At 34.0% G+C, this 17,013-nt stretch overlaps 2 protein-coding genes across 3 annotated transcripts in view; both read left to right on the top strand.

Moving 5' to 3' along the window:
- The window catches only part of jumu (Forkhead box protein N4 jumeau), a 28,623-nt gene extending 21,308 nt beyond the window's left edge, over positions 1-7,315 (top strand). The window contains exons 2-4 of the mRNA XM_069129977.1: positions 1,768-2,071; positions 2,169-2,918; positions 3,633-7,315. Coding sequence (XP_068986078.1) covers positions 1,776-2,071; positions 2,169-2,918; positions 3,633-4,302 — 1,716 coding nt within the window. The 5' untranslated portion in view covers positions 1,768-1,775 and the 3' untranslated portion in view covers positions 4,303-7,315. The remainder of the gene's footprint in view (positions 1-1,767; positions 2,072-2,168; positions 2,919-3,632) is intronic.
- Positions 7,316-12,994: 5,679 nt separating this feature from the next.
- Positions 12,995-15,845, top strand: LOC138188071 (uncharacterized). Of its 2 annotated transcripts, XM_069129499.1 has the most exons (3): positions 12,995-13,683; positions 13,934-14,483; positions 14,981-15,845. In XM_069129499.1, exons 2-3 carry the CDS (start codon positions 14,315-14,317, stop codon positions 15,499-15,501), a joined length of 690 nt encoding a protein of 229 aa, XP_068985600.1. In that variant the 5' UTR covers positions 12,995-13,683; positions 13,934-14,314; the 3' UTR covers positions 15,502-15,845. The 2 variants fall into 2 exon arrangements, with proteins under 2 accessions (XP_068985600.1, XP_068985599.1); XM_069129498.1 differs by having other exon boundaries at positions 12,995-14,483.
- The last annotated feature ends 1,168 nt before the right edge of the window (positions 15,846-17,013 follow it).

A 17,013-nucleotide genomic window follows, 5' to 3' on the forward strand; every position in this document is an offset into this window, starting at 1 on the left:
CGTTTATTAATTAGCAATTTGAGAAGCATGTTTTGACGTACTATATAAGTATCAACTTTCCTCTACAATATAGAAACAATATAGAACTGAAGTCAGAAAGTTTCAATTCGCTTTTCGCAGCACCGTCGATTTCATTAAATTTTTCACAACTTTTCCCACCTCATTTGCCATAAGTGATCGTACTTTTACGATGCTGTAGGACTTACAGAAAGACGTCTTACCGTTATACCGCGGACATTTATGCATATTCATGTCTCTACGAATATAATTTAAAAAATCCAACTCAAGCGGAAGATTATAGTATCTACTAAATGTCGTGAAAAGTACTATACTTTGGATGTTTTATATATTTTTCCATCTCACGAGAGTTCTGCGCATCTTTACATTTTTAAATTTCCTATAAACGCATAAAGACGCGCGATTTAACTGTCAAAATATCAAGTAGCTAAAGGGGTACAAGTTTTTCACCTTTTCACCATGCTCCTTTGCAGAGACGTTAGGGTCAAATTTCAGCGAAACAATTCGTGAAATCGATGGGAAATATGAAAGATGGACGATAAAGAATATTCGTGAACTTCAGAAAGAGAGAAAGACGCCTCGAGAAGGCTGAGAAAACCGATACAGGATATCAAACGTGCTAAGAAACGCGCAGGAAAAAGAGTTAACAAATAAAAACACGTGGTGTTGGATGAAGATGGGAGAAAAAGAGTTCTGAACGAAGAAGAAGAATTAAAGAGTAGAACGAGCTGGGTTGCTTCGAATCGTGAACCAGACGAAGACGGGACGAGTCAATTTGACGAAGACAGAGAATGGAACAGAAAGAATGAACAAACGTGCGAGACGTGGGGAGAACGTGGAGAGAGGGAGAGAGAAAGAGAGAAAGCTCGGCGGTGCGGAACGGAGCTGACAGAGAAGGGCCGAGTGGAATAGTTAAATGAGCAAGAGTGGGGCTAGGAGAGGAGAGCGAGAGCACGGGGGACATATACTACGAGTCCACGCGTTCTATAGTAAATCGACTATAGTACTATGAGTCAGTCACACCCACAAGCCGGTTGTGGGTTCAAGACCCTCGTTGCGCGCTTGTACACACTGTGTACACCACGGCACACAGGCGCGCGTACGCGAGGTCACGCGGGTACGGACACGGCCGAGAATCTATTGGCCTTGCTACAAAAGATCGCGAGGATGATCCTTAGAGTCGATAAAATCATACAAATTTACCGTCTTGCTGTTTTTAAAGATAAATATATTAACGCCGGTATCACGCTGTCTTTTCTTTCCTTTTCTTTATTTTCGTTTACCGAAGCAAAGATAGACGGCTTTCAGCTTACGTCTCGACGCAGGCACCCTCTGTTAGGATCGTAAAAATATTTTTCAAAGTGGAACGATGACGTCGATCGTTAATGCCGTAGCATAATATTTCGCAAGTTTCTTAGCTTCGTCATGCTACTGCGTATTATCCACTCGAGTTTTAAACTACAGTTGGAGCGAACAGAATATTTAAGCTCGGATGCAGCTGGGACAGGCATCTATGTGAGAATAAACGAGAAACCGATATAGTTTCTGTGACCAGGCAGCGGCTGGCTCCTATTTTGCCTCCTCTTTTCGAATAAATAGAAGGAGTATGCAATTTCAAATGATCATTCCCTATAACGATTACTACGTTCCATTGATCACCGCGTTATAAAAAAGAAAATCATTATTCTAAGACAAATATTATGATATTGCATAGAAATTCAAAAATAATTTTCTTTTTTTGTATTCCAGTCAGGTGAATGTTGGATACGGAGAGTAGACACGGTACTGGGCTGGTTCAGGGACCGACGAGGGACCCTTGGCTCACGATGGATTACTATCTCGGTACGGACAGTCTATCCTTGCAAGAGATGCTCGATGTCGACATCAAATGCGAAATCGAAGGTGTTATCGGTGGGCATACAGAGCTAGGCTTCAATTTTACCGACATGTCCGGCTTAGAAATGGACGACGATCCCATTGGATGCCAGAACGACCTCAGTGGATGGTTTGGTTCCACCAGTTTGCTCAATGGCAACAGCAACAGTTCGAACAGGTGTCTTATTTGTACCATACCAGTCAAAATATAACATGACTTTCTTCTAACAGAGGCAATAGATGTTTCTAGAGACTGACTTATCCCTTGATTTCAGTAATTTTAATCTTGATCTCAACGGAAGCGATGCGGCCTCCATTATGGTGAATCCCAACTCGGTAATGCCTCATATAGCAATTCGAAGTCCCACTCCAAACAACGGTCGAAGGCACTTTTCGTTTTCTTCGAAAAAGGATATAAAAGAGAAGATCGATGTAGAGGAGGAGGCGGAGAACGAGGGCAGCAGTTACACAGAAAACGAGAACGAAAACGAGAATGAGAATGAGAATGAGAACGAGAACGACAACGACAACGATATCGAGAACGAGCAGGAAAATGAGATTGAGAACGACACCGAGACGGAAGAACAATACGAGAATGATATCACGGAAACGGAAGAGGATTCCGAGGACGAGCAAGAGATCTCAAAGTCGGTGACACCTTCCAAGTCGAAAACGATCGCGATATCCGTCGCTAGAACGACCTCTCCACAATACCCAAAGGCACAAACCACACCAAAAATGAATGGCATGACCGGTATCAGAATTCAGAACTTCAAGATGTTACAGACTCCCAACCAGACACATCAGCACGTGCGTAAGCAGATCTATAACAATAACGTACACATCAACAATTCAGGAGCCACCTCTGTCTCGACGGTGAAAAGAGAAAAGGAATTCGATCTATCAGACTACGACGACAAACCCTACCCTAAACCAGCTTACTCTTATTCTTGCCTGATAGCGATGGCGTTAAAAAATAGCCAGACGGGTTCTTTGCCAGTTTCAGAGATCTACAATTTTATGTGGTAAGTTGAAATTGCAGCAATTACGACTACGACGATACACATTCTGAAGTCCAATAGTCTTCCTATAAAAACGATAGCATATATTTTGAATGTGTAGTACTTATAAATCGGAGGAAATGATGTTTGAAATGCAAATTTTAGATGATAAACCTAGTAAAATTGAGAGGGAGATGCTTTTATAAAAAGGGAGATTGGTCCGATAGAATTCAACTGAGATTAACATTTTTTTGATACATAACGTACAATAGGGTAGATTCCTATTTGACAAACGATGTGTCGCCAGCCGCTTATTTTCGACCATTTGGCCGGAAGGATAAGGGCTGGTCGAAACCCTCCGGTACTTGGCCCACGAGGGGAAAAAGTATTGTCCTCCTTTCTCTTTATTCCCGGGTTACACAAGGGGGAAGCTGCCATTTTGTATGGGGCCCTCCGTGTTCCAGGTGCATGCCTGGGTACAGTCCCCATAGAAAATGTGGGGCTTATTCTTTGTTTAACGAGCTTCCATTCCCCCTCGCTGCAATCCATTGTTACACTGTTGCCATAATAATGCTTTGACATTAACAATTTTTATTCTGATATTTATTCAGTTTCTAACAGTACCAGAGAAATATAAATTTGATATAATTTAATTTTTTAATTGTTGAGAGATATATTTCTTAGAAAATACGACACGATCATAATTGTCAGACGATAACTGTCCATTTTTTATTTCAGCGAGCATTTTCCGTACTTCAAAACTGCGCCCAACGGCTGGAAGAACTCAGTTAGGCACAATTTATCGTTGAACAAGTGTTTCGAAAAAATTGAAAAACCTGCCGGAAATGGAAACCAGAGAAAAGGTTGTTTGTGGGCTATCAATCCGGCCAAAGTAGCAAAAATGGACGAAGAGGTACAGAAATGGTCTAGAAAAGATCCTTTAGCTATCAAAAAAGCAATGATATATCCAGACCATTTGGAACTACTTGAAAGGGGTGAAATGAAGTACGCAGGCAGCGGTGACGTATCTGAAGAAACGGAAAGTTCAGGTGACGAAGCAGTCGAAGAAAACACGACGTATGAGGAATCTATTCACGGTCATATAGCTGCAAACTCGGTAACAGATAGTTACGATGAGAGCAGCCAAGATTGTGATGTAGATATTCAGGAGCATCTTTATGACGAAATTGACATCGAGGACAATAAGGACGCGTTACATATGCATTTAAATATTTCAAAACAAGAACCGTTCGAGTATGAGCTTAGTTCCGGTACGAAAAGGCAAAAGACATTAACCGGTGCGATACAAGGGAATTACGTGTATCAACCTGTAACTACTTCGCGAAGAAAAACACCTCTTTTTTTACGAGCCGGAACGGGAAGCAGTTCATTTCTTAAAATTGATTAAGTTTCAGTTCATCGTCTAATTATAAATTACTAATTTTAATGCGTATCCATCTATCTATCTATATATACATGTATATATGCACACATATATACTATATACTAATGTATGTATATACATATACATATATGTAGATAAATCGACAAGTACAACGCTTCAGGAAAATATTTGATACGCAAGAAACATTCCACTTCTAAACAACGTAATTTATTCTCTTTTTTCTTTACATTCATTTTCTTAATGCGATCAATAATCCTGCTGTTCTATGCTACACAACAAATTTTCATTTACTTATAAAACACGAATTTGTAAGTAAATGAAAATAGATTCCAACAGAATATTAGGATTATGCAGAGGACTATTATAATAATGGCTACCAAGAGAATTATCGGGAAGCTCTATGATCTAAAGAATTGATTGTATAAGTCATACCTTTTTCTATTTTTCTACAAATACTTGACTGCTATATAATTATGCAATAATTACAATTGTAATTTTTCACACAAGAATTCTTCGCTTCCAGATAATTCTCTAGTTTGGTGATACGCGAGACCTTTGACTCGTAGAAATTCATAGGAAATATATATATGATCGGTGAATATATATGAGTTAAATTCATTTTATTTATATCTTTTTATTACATTTGTAGAATTTTAGGTGAAAAATTAATGATATTGTACTGCTGGTTTCTCATACAATTCCCATTTAATCGTATATTCACCTATATAATTGATTTATTTTATGTAATTCCATCTAATTTGATAGCGTTTTGTTCTTTGACTTCAACGAATCATCTGAACAGAAGGAATATTTTTGTATCAAATATTTTCTGTTGGCGGTCGTCGGCTATTTGACGAGTGTTAAATTCACCACAATCGTAAATGTTGGTCCACATTATCTAAATTTTTTTCTTTTTTCAATTAACGTGTAAAATAGATACGACAAATATACATTTAGCTTTCTTTGGAAGGCAATTTTTTATACATGATATGAATTCGCGTAGTCATGACTGTTGCGAAACAAACAGAGACAAAGATAAAGAGGAAATAAGAAGAAAAAATATTCATAAAGCGTTAGCTAACAATATAGATCGATAAGTATTTGGTCAATGAGTGGCCAGACTGATGTATTATACTTTTTTATACATTGCTGGACTAAGTAATAATTGTAAATTTTTACGCGATTGTATACCTGACAAATATGAAGTTACTTAGATTCGCATAACCAGGTAGAGTACAAAGATGAGACAGCTATAGGAGGATTTGAATTTGTAAAAGTTTGTAGAATATGTAGAAACAGTTGGGAATCGTATACCTGATTCAGTATCTTAAGTTCCCGATAAAATCTCGTGTTTTTTCTTCTTTCATTTCGTTCATTGCTTCTTTAATATTTTTTTTATTTAAGTATAGCATTGAAACGTTCCTTGATATTCAATTTTAGGCCAGTGGAACTAGGTAACTTTCACGTCGAGCATGTAATTATTTTTTTTAAGCAATGACTATATGTATATTTTTTAGTCATTCGTTTCGAGAGTAAAAGAAAAATGGATCTACTTAAATCTGCGCATTTTTTCCCTTCGTTGTACAATTTAAGATGCGAAACGTCTCAATATTGTTTTAAGTATTGTGCGCAAGAATCTGAAATTCGCTATGAAAACACATCGGAGAAAGTAAAAAGAGTGAAATACAACGTATATCTAAAACGATGTTTTTTCACACTTAAGGACAATCTGCAAAATATAATCAGCAAATTATCTTGTTCCCAATCAAATTTGAACGTAGCTGAACGAAATTAACAACCAATTCGAATCATATTTTCATTCTTTTTTATGTTTATCTCAGGTGTGTTTCGCAATGCAGAAATTTGTTTTTATATTCTTACGCATTTGTAAAAAAGCAACGCAAAAGCAAGTAGTAAAGTTGGAAAATCTGATTTACAAATCTTATATTGAAATGTTCGAAGTAGATTCAGTCGAAACTTGTAAATAACGGCGAGCATCGTCTTTTTACAAACTAGTTTTACACAATTACAGTAGCTTCGCCTTGCGAAGACGTTGTAAGATGTTACTTTAAGGTGTACAAAGGCTACTTTTTTTCTATAAAATAAAAAAAGAAGAAAAAAGAAAATGAAAAAAGATTCGAGATATGGGACCAATCGTATTTAGAGTTTATCTAAGTTTATATTTAACTTGTACGCATTATTTTTTCTGTTGACTGTTTGTGAAGATTTTGTTGAACACACATATTTTTGTACAGTCGTTGTAAATACTTTCCCTTTCATTTCTAATGTACGATCAATGAATTTCGACCGAACTACGTGATTTAGAAAGACAAACATTTTACGTAAAAAGGAGATAACGATTATGTCGAAGTTTTTTAATAAAAAATGAACAGAGATTAATATTAGAATATTTAATGGAAATTATTTTCTTTCTTCATAGACTTGATACTTCAGGTCAAAAAAACGTGTAGAATTATGTATTTCGTCATTTTAATTGATCGATTAACTTTAGCATCTATTAACTTAACGCACTGTCTGATCTCGACAAACGGGTAAATGTCACTCTTTAAAAATAAAATCTGACATTAGATATTATTTTTGGCTCGTGTACACCTTGAAGAATGCCATAATAATAATGGATGTATTTTTTTAATGCATTTTCAGCGGTAGGTGCTGCGAGAATCGAATAATAAATACAAGTGTGTATAAGTCACTTTTTTTAGGCTCTTTGTAATTAAAAAACTTTGTACGAATAGTGTAGCCGCCTTCGAGTTACTGAATTCGCATCTGAAAAACTTAGTATTATCGAAAAAGTATTCTCATTGATATCAACTATAACCTGATATACAGCGGCTCATAGAAGTATTCGTACAATTGTCGATATCTTTTATGAAAATATTACGTGTATTATAGGAAATACTTTTAAATTTCGTTAGTACTGTCATGATATTCGACTATCATTATCATATTGGTAAAATTTGTAACTATTTTGAAAAAATATATAGAAGTTACAAGACATTTAGTGCAAGTTTATACATATTTTGATCAAAAAAATATTTAAACAGGCAATCATCCAAAACATTAACGAATTCTTAGTATTCAATAGAACTATTTTGAACACTGATTATATGCTTAAAGCGACTATTCATACTGTGTACTAATTTTCTACTAAATATAAGTTTGCAGTAAATATGTTGTAACTTGTATATGTATATTTTTAGATTGGATTCAAGTTGCCAATGTAATCTTGGCAATCGTGTCTCATTATAGTGCTAATAAAATATTTAAATGTTTCATATAATACGTACAATATGCACATAAAAATTTTCTATGATAAGTACACGAATACTTTTGCGGGTCACTATACTACGTTTGAATCTTTTTATATGACGAGAGCGTTCAACTTTTTTTCGAATTAAACATCCAGGATTTCCGTTGCTTGTATCAATCGAAATTCCAAACTTTTTAAATAAGGACATTTCAAATTAGGTTGTAAGTTTTCATTTATTCTTTAGTCAATTTTCAGTGTACGCATAAAGTCTCTTTAGCACTGACAAAAATACGCTGTTGTACATTACGGAGAAAGATGAGCAAACAGTGCCCTTGTACAGTTTCAGGTACCTAAATTCTACTAATGCATCATTTTATAAGTCCTAACATATAAAAATACAACCATTTGGTGATGCCTCGAAATGCATTTAATACATTCCATTTTGTTTTAGAAGTAAGTTATAGTGTATGTAATTAGGAATATTTATCATGGAATATTTGCATCATAATATCTTATCTTAATTCGTCGCGTTTTATTGTTATTAATTAACAATTTGAGCAATATTTCTTTTACATACGTATCGACTTTCCTTTACAAAATAACGTTTGAATTCTTGCATTTCATGCATTCATTTCAAAGCTATAATCATTTAAAGTCAGAAACTTCTAATTCGCGTTTAATGCATCTACATTTCTCATAATTTCTCATTACATTTATCATAAATGATTGTACTTTTATGACACCTTTGGACTTATAGAATGATGCCTTATTAGAATTTCAAGTGCCAGAAGGAGTCTAGACGTACTTTTTGATCATGCTCTTTAGTACTTGCAGTGTAGAAATCGTGCTTCTACCCGTTTTTGATTGTGAAAGATAATTTTTGTCGAAATTTTTATTCTACTGCCCCCCCCCCCCCCCTATAATCAATGGCTAATGTGAAATGAAAAATTACACTGCCAACTAGTGGTTAGAGCATTGCAAAATCTTTACCATTGTTTCATAGATCTCTCCGCACCATTGATGATATTTATATATGATAAACTAGAGGTATGATTGAAGTATCAAGTTTTTTTTTATATATAACGTGAAAGTATTATAATTCACCAGCTGAATAACAAATTCATCAAATTAATCAAGTACTTTACTTTTAAAATAACATATTCATTAGATAAAGGAGAAAAATATAACAAAATCACTTTAAGCAGCTGGGAAATAATAAACCAATTTTTTTAATTAAGTAACGAGATGAATATGTTGTACATAAATACAAATAGCGTTCATTGTGATGAATATGTATATCAATCCGATTAATTAGCTGAAGAATTACTTGTGCAGAACCTGCATTCCATTCGAAGAAACTATTAACCCTTTATTTTTTGTAAAAGAGAGTAGGAAAAGATTTGGAAGATTTCTTCTTATTTTTCTATATAACGAATCATTAAAGTAAAACATGACAAGATCATTCAATTTCAGCATTATTCCATCGATAAAAGGTTAAACTCTAGTGAATGATTATATTTATAATTCATAATAAAAAAAAAGATAAAACGTACAATAAAGTAGTGTAGCTTTTGTACCTGTTTGTAATATTTCTATACGATATTATTAGTGTATGTATCATTCGTGTAGATGCAGCAAAGTAATTTGTAACAATAATGTATATGTGCAATGAGAAGTTTCAATAATAAAACGTTGAGAAATGTATTTTATAGTTTTTTTTTTAACGGTATTATATATACGTATCATTTCAAAATGATTGCGTATTCTGTTCTACAATAAAATAAGATTGTCATTGTCGGATAAAGTTTAATAAAGGGGCGATGGGAGATCATTAATAAAATTAACGTCATGGATATGAAATAGACAAATTAGATGGTCGTAGTTCTTGGGAAAGTTCAAACGCAGCGCATTTAAATTTCGATATACAGTTATCGAATTATATAGGTGCCTACCATTTGTTCCCTTTCTTACACAACCTCTATCCATCTATCATGCAACTTGAATATTTCATCCTTTCAGAACTTCTTAGGTTTTTCTGCTATAAACTTTAGAATATGATTTTTTATATGCAAAGAGTTAAAGTTTTTGCCTTTAAGGGAATTTTGTACTGCTCTAGATATGTAAAAATCTAAGGGTGCAATGTCTGGTGAATACCGTGGGTGGGGTAACATATCCCAACCATGATCAACAGCTTTTGTCGAGTAGTCAGAGAGACACGAGGCCGCGCATTGTTCTCACGAAACGCGACGTCCTTCGGATTTGTTAGTTCTGGACATTTTTGTTCAATTTGTTGTCTTCAATTTGTTTAATTGCGAGCAATACTTTTCCAAATATATTGTTTGGTTGTTTGGTAAAAGTTCATAATACAGGATTCCTTTCCAGTCCTACCAGACACAAAGCATGACTTCCTTCGGATGAAGATCGACTTTTGCGATAGCTAAAGGTGATTCAATCCGCTTTCTCAAGATCTTTTCCGTTCAACATTATTATAAATAATCCATTTTTCATCTCTCGTCACTATTTTTAAATATAACTTGCTTCAAAAATGGTGTCTCCTCGTTGCGTTTATACAACGAGTCGCGAATGAAAATGCGATCTTTCAGATTTTTTTCCGTTAAATCGTGAGGAACCCATATATCAAAACAGTTTATATAGCCAAGCTTCGCAAAATGCTCGTGGGTGGTGGATTTTGATATTTTTAACATTTCCGCTAATTCAGGTGTCGTATAGCATGGGTTATTCTGGATCAGTGTTTTTATCTGATCGTAATCAGTAGTAGAGGGCCTACCCGAGTGTTCTTAAACCTCAAGATTGAAATCACCAGCTTTAAACCTGGCAAACAATTTCCACACAGCTATAGTATCATCACCATAAACAGCGCATATCTTGTTTGCCGCTTGTGTGGCATTTTTGCCTTTCCGGTAAAGGAAAAGCATCAAATGCCTATGATGCATTTTGTTTCCTTCTATTTAAGAGCGTATAAAACTAACAAAAATTAATATATCCTAACCAAACTTTTTTCTAAAGATACCTGAAATATCATCTTTTAAAATATGTACACATGTCTTTTGTTTTCATCCATTATTATATATTCAGACCTGTCCTAATGCTACCTACCGAAAATCGGCAGCGAAATTTAACGCTATGATGTCACAATCAATGAAAACCATCCTGAGATCAGCACCATCTATCAAAATCATGATTTCGGGTTAAAAATCGTGACTTGTTAATAGGAATATAGGATACCCAAATAGGTCGTCGATATCTCTTCGCATGATGTCCCAGGTAAAGAAAGACAATGGTGGGAGTATGATAGAGATAAAGAAGTTACCAACTGTGGTTATGTGCTCTTGGTAATTCCTAATAAATCGAATCCCCATTGCAAATTAACGAATTTTTCTCTTTCCGTGATCAATTTTCACACATTTAGAATTTTATCATGTAGTAAGGTTTACTATTCCCACTTAATTTTTTGAATTATTTAGTACCAGAGAATTTCGATAGATAGCGTTAAAGAGGCTAAAATATGCCATATTGTATTGATTATTCATGTAATTAATTAATTACGTTGAAAACCAGAAGTATTATAAAGGAGGATTCTGAGAGTTACAGCTTTAATTTAATTTCTACATTATTTCAGAATCTGGCTTATGGATTAAGAAGTTTCATCTTTTAATTTCGTCATAAAGATATTAGTTCCATGTTTTACCGCTAGGCGATTATAGCATCTAACGGTCCACGTCTTGACCAACTGTGCATTTGCAAAAATTTCATTTAAGTGGATTCATTTTTGAACTTTTGTGATTGCATCTTTTGAATTTGACCCCAACTTCCTTCCTACATTCTTAATGAAAAATATCGAAATGAAAATTCTTAATCATTCATTTATTGAAATAATTAAAATGAAGATATTTTACACCATTTAATAATACTATTAAACTCGTGATTTATGAAAATCAATCAAATTCAGTTAAAATCAATTTTTGGAAATCATGAATCCCGTATTAGAGAAGTTTTATTATAATTTATTATTTTATTATTATTATTAGGTATAAATATATAGTTGTTAGGTATAAATTGTTTTTTTTTATATTGATTATAGATAACTGTGTTCGACTCACAATTAGCAACAGTTTTCCTGGAAATGATCATATAATACAATAAAAACTGAGATTATCTATTGCAAAATTATTGTACAAAATGTATTTTATAAAGGTTTCGGTAAATCGAAATAGTTTAACAGCATTTTACAATCATGTCACTTATTCTTTCCATTATACAATCTGCCAAAAAGTAAAAAGTATGATATTGGCATATGGTTAAAAAAGATAGTTAAAAAGACTACGATATAGCTTTGAAAAATTCAAAGACGATGACAAATTCCAAGAATCGTCGTGTTCGTGCCACTTCCTATACTGTTATATTCTCCTGATACAAAATCACAAAACAGATCAAAGATTTTGTTGAAATTTTGATTCCGAAGAATTTTTGGAAAATGACATCAATTCCAAGAAACCCAATTTAATGGTGAACAAGGCTATTTCTCGCGTTTCGAGTTTTGGAACTTTGTTTAAAAAGTCTGTCACTCTACTTTTCGGTAAAGAATTAAGATTGATCATTCTAGGATAGCTGAACAGACCATGAAATGATTAAACAGCTGATTAACTTTAATTAAACGTTTATTGAAACCTTTCAGTAATGTACAGTGTAGAAATTATATAAATTATATAAATCTATTATGAATATTAATATATCTTAATTAAATAACTCTACACGTCTTATGACATTCTTATTCAATTCTATTTAAAAACAACTTTTATAATAAAATTCTTGTAAATTACGTTTACAAATCCGTTTACAATCCGTCTTAAAACTATGTATGTGTATATATAGATATTTACATGAGTGGGACGGAAGAAAAATGTAGGCTGCGTGGATGGTTGCCTAGTAATAGGCGCGTAGCACGGCAGGGCGTCGTTTAAAATTTATGTTGTATTCTGGATCGTCTATGCAAAAATCCTCGAAGCCTAAATTTGAAACGAACGAATGGCTTTCAACATCCTGCGGTTACCCTCATTGCTGCAACGTCTAAAAGTTGCGGGCAGTGATCGTCTCCGTAACACAAATTCGCCAGGAATAAATCAATAATTTTGTATTGTTTTTTTTACTTGTTTAATGGCAAAAAGAAATTCAAATCAGGAGGCATCAAACTAGAATTGAAACGTGGAAAATATGATATATATAAAATAAAAATAGAAAATTCATGGAAGTAGATGTGAAACAGAAAGAGGAAATCTGCCGGAAACAAAAAGAGAAGATTACATCTTTTTTAGCATTTATTTGTTTAATTTAGGCTGGTATTACACGAGTGTAGAAACGACGGACGTTACGACGGACGTTGCAATGTTATTATTTTGTATAAGATCAGTTACATGAACCATTTAGACACTAGAGACACTGGGATACAGCTTTAAACCGATGACCGTTGTAGAAATACAATAATTGTCCGGTAAGTAACCGCGCTAGAGACTAAAAAAAGAGCTTTTTTAGGAAACGCCTATTTATCGGATAGCCAATGACGTGTGCGCTTTCCCCGTTGTTTGTTTATCCTTTATTCGGTTTCCGTTTGCGTTTACGCACACGGTGATTCATTAATTTTCATCTCCTCAATCATAATATAACAAGCAAGAAGTCATAATGGAACACCGTATGCATTTCACTCGTCAACCTAAATAACTAGACTTGGACTTAGGCCGGGGCTACACGAGCGTTATGCGTACAATGCAAATGTATATGTGCATTTTATACGCAGCCACGCAATGCAGCTTCAACGCTCTCGTAGCCTCTGCTTGAAGATGACAGAAAAGAATGCGTATGACTGTATGAGAAATGCGTGCGAGCGAGAGATGTTCCGAACGGCTACATAGTAGACGATTCCTTAACGGACGGCACTATACATATATTGTCGTATACATATTAGACACACATACATCTATGAATGTGCGCCACTGTCAACGTACGATGCATGGGTCGCCAATAGTGCTTGGAATATAATACGAAATGACGTGTATACAGTATAACAGATCTGAAGTCTGGAAACTTCTGGAGTGAAGGTAAAGCTCTTAGCGACCAGGAAATGTTTCTCAAGTCAGGCGCATCAATCGATTTCTTAGTCTTTGTCATGCAGCGCGATCTTATGTCTGCAACGTGCAAGACAACCGTGTCTGCAACTGAATTTTACGTTATTATGTAAATCCACATTTATTTGAACATTTTCTCTATCGCATAAAATACTGAATGTTTGCTTTAAATAAATTGTGAAATGTTATGAAAAGTAATTTAGTTTATATTCTTTATCTTCAGTGGTAAGGATGGCGTTGAATGTAAAAGTTTAACAAATCGATCCCAGCGCTATGGCTAGCGGCCGGTTTGTAAAGCTCACTTCTCGATATTAAGAGCCTCGTCCCCACCACCGAAGTTTCCAAACCTGTGCAAAGGTAGGTACATATGTATGTATTACCGTCACACAGTTACACAACCAGACGTCACACCACACGAATTGCGTCCGTCAATTCCTACGTACGTAAGACAACGTTGGCAACGTCGCGACGCAGTCAGCAATCGCTATGATACAAACGCAACGTGCGTCGAGCGATTAACACGGACGTTGCCGCATTCTTTGTGTTTCTATGAGACTGGCCACACGAACGGCGAGTTAACATATATTAACCGTTATAATAAATTATGGACATCGAGGTACTGATATCCGAAGTTGAGAAACATCCCGTTTTATGGGATATTTCCAATCTCGAATACAAAGACAAATTAAAAAGAAACGAAGCGTGGTTGCGTGTGGCGAGTATTGTAACCCCCAATTTTATGCAAAAGATGGAAACTGATAAGAAGATTATTGGTAAGTAAAAAAATAACAAGTAATATATATAATACATTTTCATTATTTATTTTATGAGTACACCATAAACACGACGCAGTTATATTTTTCCATCTTGCCATGGTACTTGGCCAACATCGTTTGCAATATGCTATGCTTATAATATCATTGGCGTCAAGGTAAATCCTTAAAACGTATCTTCCTTTTTCTTGTCCTTGAGAATATATCTCAAGATCAATGTAACCGACGAGTTCATTCCTATTCTCAATAATTACCACACTTTCTTTCCACTTTTCTATCATTTGCTATTGGCATGCATTCTGCATGCGATACTTCCGACATTTTTGTGCAGTGTAGGTTGTACGTATAATATTACACGAGGTAGATCAACCTATTCGATATCAGTAATGCAAATCGAGGATGCTGTTTTTACTACTCAAATACCTAAAAACAACGTACAAAGAAATATTAATTTATTGACACTTAATTGGTTGGATTATTGTTAATCTTTTTTATAGTGCAGGAGGTAACTTCTAAATGGAGAAGCGTACGCGATAATTATATTCGTACTTTAAGAAAAAGAAACGGAAATAATAAGTCAGGCTCTGCTGCAAAAAAAAAGATACGATATGTTTATGAAGAACAATTAGGATTTTTGAAAAAATGTCGGCAGCCACAAGATACCAGTAGTAGCACGGAGGTAGAAAAGAATGATCCAATAAGTACAGATTCAGGGACCAACATTAGTAATGGATTTGAATCAATTTTTAATAATGAAGAAACGAATAATGAGTTCAGATACCCTCCACGAGAAAAAACAAAAAGAATTAATGCAGAAGAAGAGGTGGCTAATTTTTCGGAGTATAGGAAAAATACAAACGGCGACGATGACGACATGGCATTTTATAAATCAACATTACCATTAATTAAGTCCTTTAATTTAGAACAAAAAATGCAATACAGAATGCAAGTCATGCAATTAATTCAGAATATTAGAAGTTCATCTGTTCAACGCACACTATCAAAATATAATACGTAGCACATCAAATTGTTCGGTTAGATATTTTTATGGTACTTCATTAAGAAAATTTCCCTTTCGACCACAAATTTTTATGGTAGATATAACAGAAAATTCCTTCAAAAATATATCATCATAACATTACTTATTATAAATATTATTTTATTATTATTAATGCTATATTAATTGTTATTCATTATTGTTATTATTTTGTATTCTATAAATTATTATCTTTTTATTTATCTTAAATGTAATGCTCTATTACATTATTTTAATTTGCTTATATGTATTAATATAGACAATATTTTTTCTATTCACCTAGTTTGGTCTTCTAGTCACCATATCATTCTAATCACAACTGACCTTTCCTAAGGTGGTATTGAACATCTCATTTTCGTATCCTTACGCATTATGCTTTGTTTGTTCTTCTTAAGTAATTTGTTGAACGATGACCGCGACATGCGAAAATAATTGAAAAATTTCTCACCATCACTTGCAAGTTTATTACAGAGCGTGTGAAATATACCTTTCAGTAGTCTTGAATTGTTTATAGGATGCAGCCAGTACTTTCGTGTCTTGACTTATATTTTGAATTTTTAACGTAAACGAGCGTAAACGAAAATCGAGAATTCTACAGCGTTAATTTTGGTCACATGAATATCTTTCTCAGCGTATTGATGAGAGAAAATTACGGAGAACCAAACCAACGCTCGTGTGAGTACAGATCTAACGTCCGTCAAAATTGACGTCCGTTATAACGCTCGTGTTTTCCCAGCTTTATTTTACAAAATATCGAAGTAATTGTTAATAAAATTAGCTTTTCTAATTACCGCTTTATACCAAATTATCATTTAAATCCTGTTAACCATAAGTTAACTATGTATATATGTATATACAGCGTGAGACAACTAGATAAACCTATGTGAGAAGATAACTTGAAAATATAGAATAAAACTTTTTTATACGAAAAAAGAAATTGAGTTTGAAAATTTGCCAAACATAGTTAAACTTGGCTAAGTACCAACTAGGTACGAGTAAACAATCAACAAGAGGTCATTAGACATGCAAAAATAAGTCAAACATGTAAAATAAAAATTTGTTCTATTCAAGACAGTCTTCAAGAAAATAAAATTTCCAAACTCGATTTTCTTGAAAAATATGATTCATCAATTTCTGTAACAAGATGTCATGTGATTGTTCAAATCAATGCAACGTAAATGTATTACGGTTTTAAAAAATAAAAAAATTATACATGTGATATTAAAATAAAATAAAAGATATCAAGATTATATACTTGAAATTTAAATAAAATATGAAAATAGGTAAATCCTTCATGTGTCTTTAAGTATACGTTCACCAAAATGTTGTTATTCCAAATTAAATCTCTTCCGTATTCTGTTATAGTTTCAAACAAAAGAAATTTCTTTTGCTATACATTAACCTAAATTTCAGATACATACAATAAATATTCAAATAGTTTCTTTGCATCAAAGTAAACACCTCATGCAATTGTATACATGTATGGTCGTCGCT

Source organism: Bombus flavifrons, chromosome 16, assembly GCF_040668555.2.
Source record: "Bombus flavifrons isolate JBK064 chromosome 16, iyBomFlav1_principal, whole genome shotgun sequence".
Classification (NCBI taxonomy): Eukaryota; Metazoa; Arthropoda; class Insecta; order Hymenoptera; family Apidae; genus Bombus; species Bombus flavifrons.

What these genes read in the sequence shown, in the direction of transcription:
- LOC138188071 (XM_069129498.1), top strand. Translation starts at nt 14,315, where the DNA reads ATGGACATCGAGGTACTGATATCCGAAGTTGAGAAACATCCCGTTTTA. An exon ending in AACTGATAAGAAGATTATTG is followed by an intron (nt 14,484 to 14,980) that starts GTAAGTAAAAAA and finishes TCTTTTTTATAG; the next exon opens with TGCAGGAGGTAACTTCTAAA.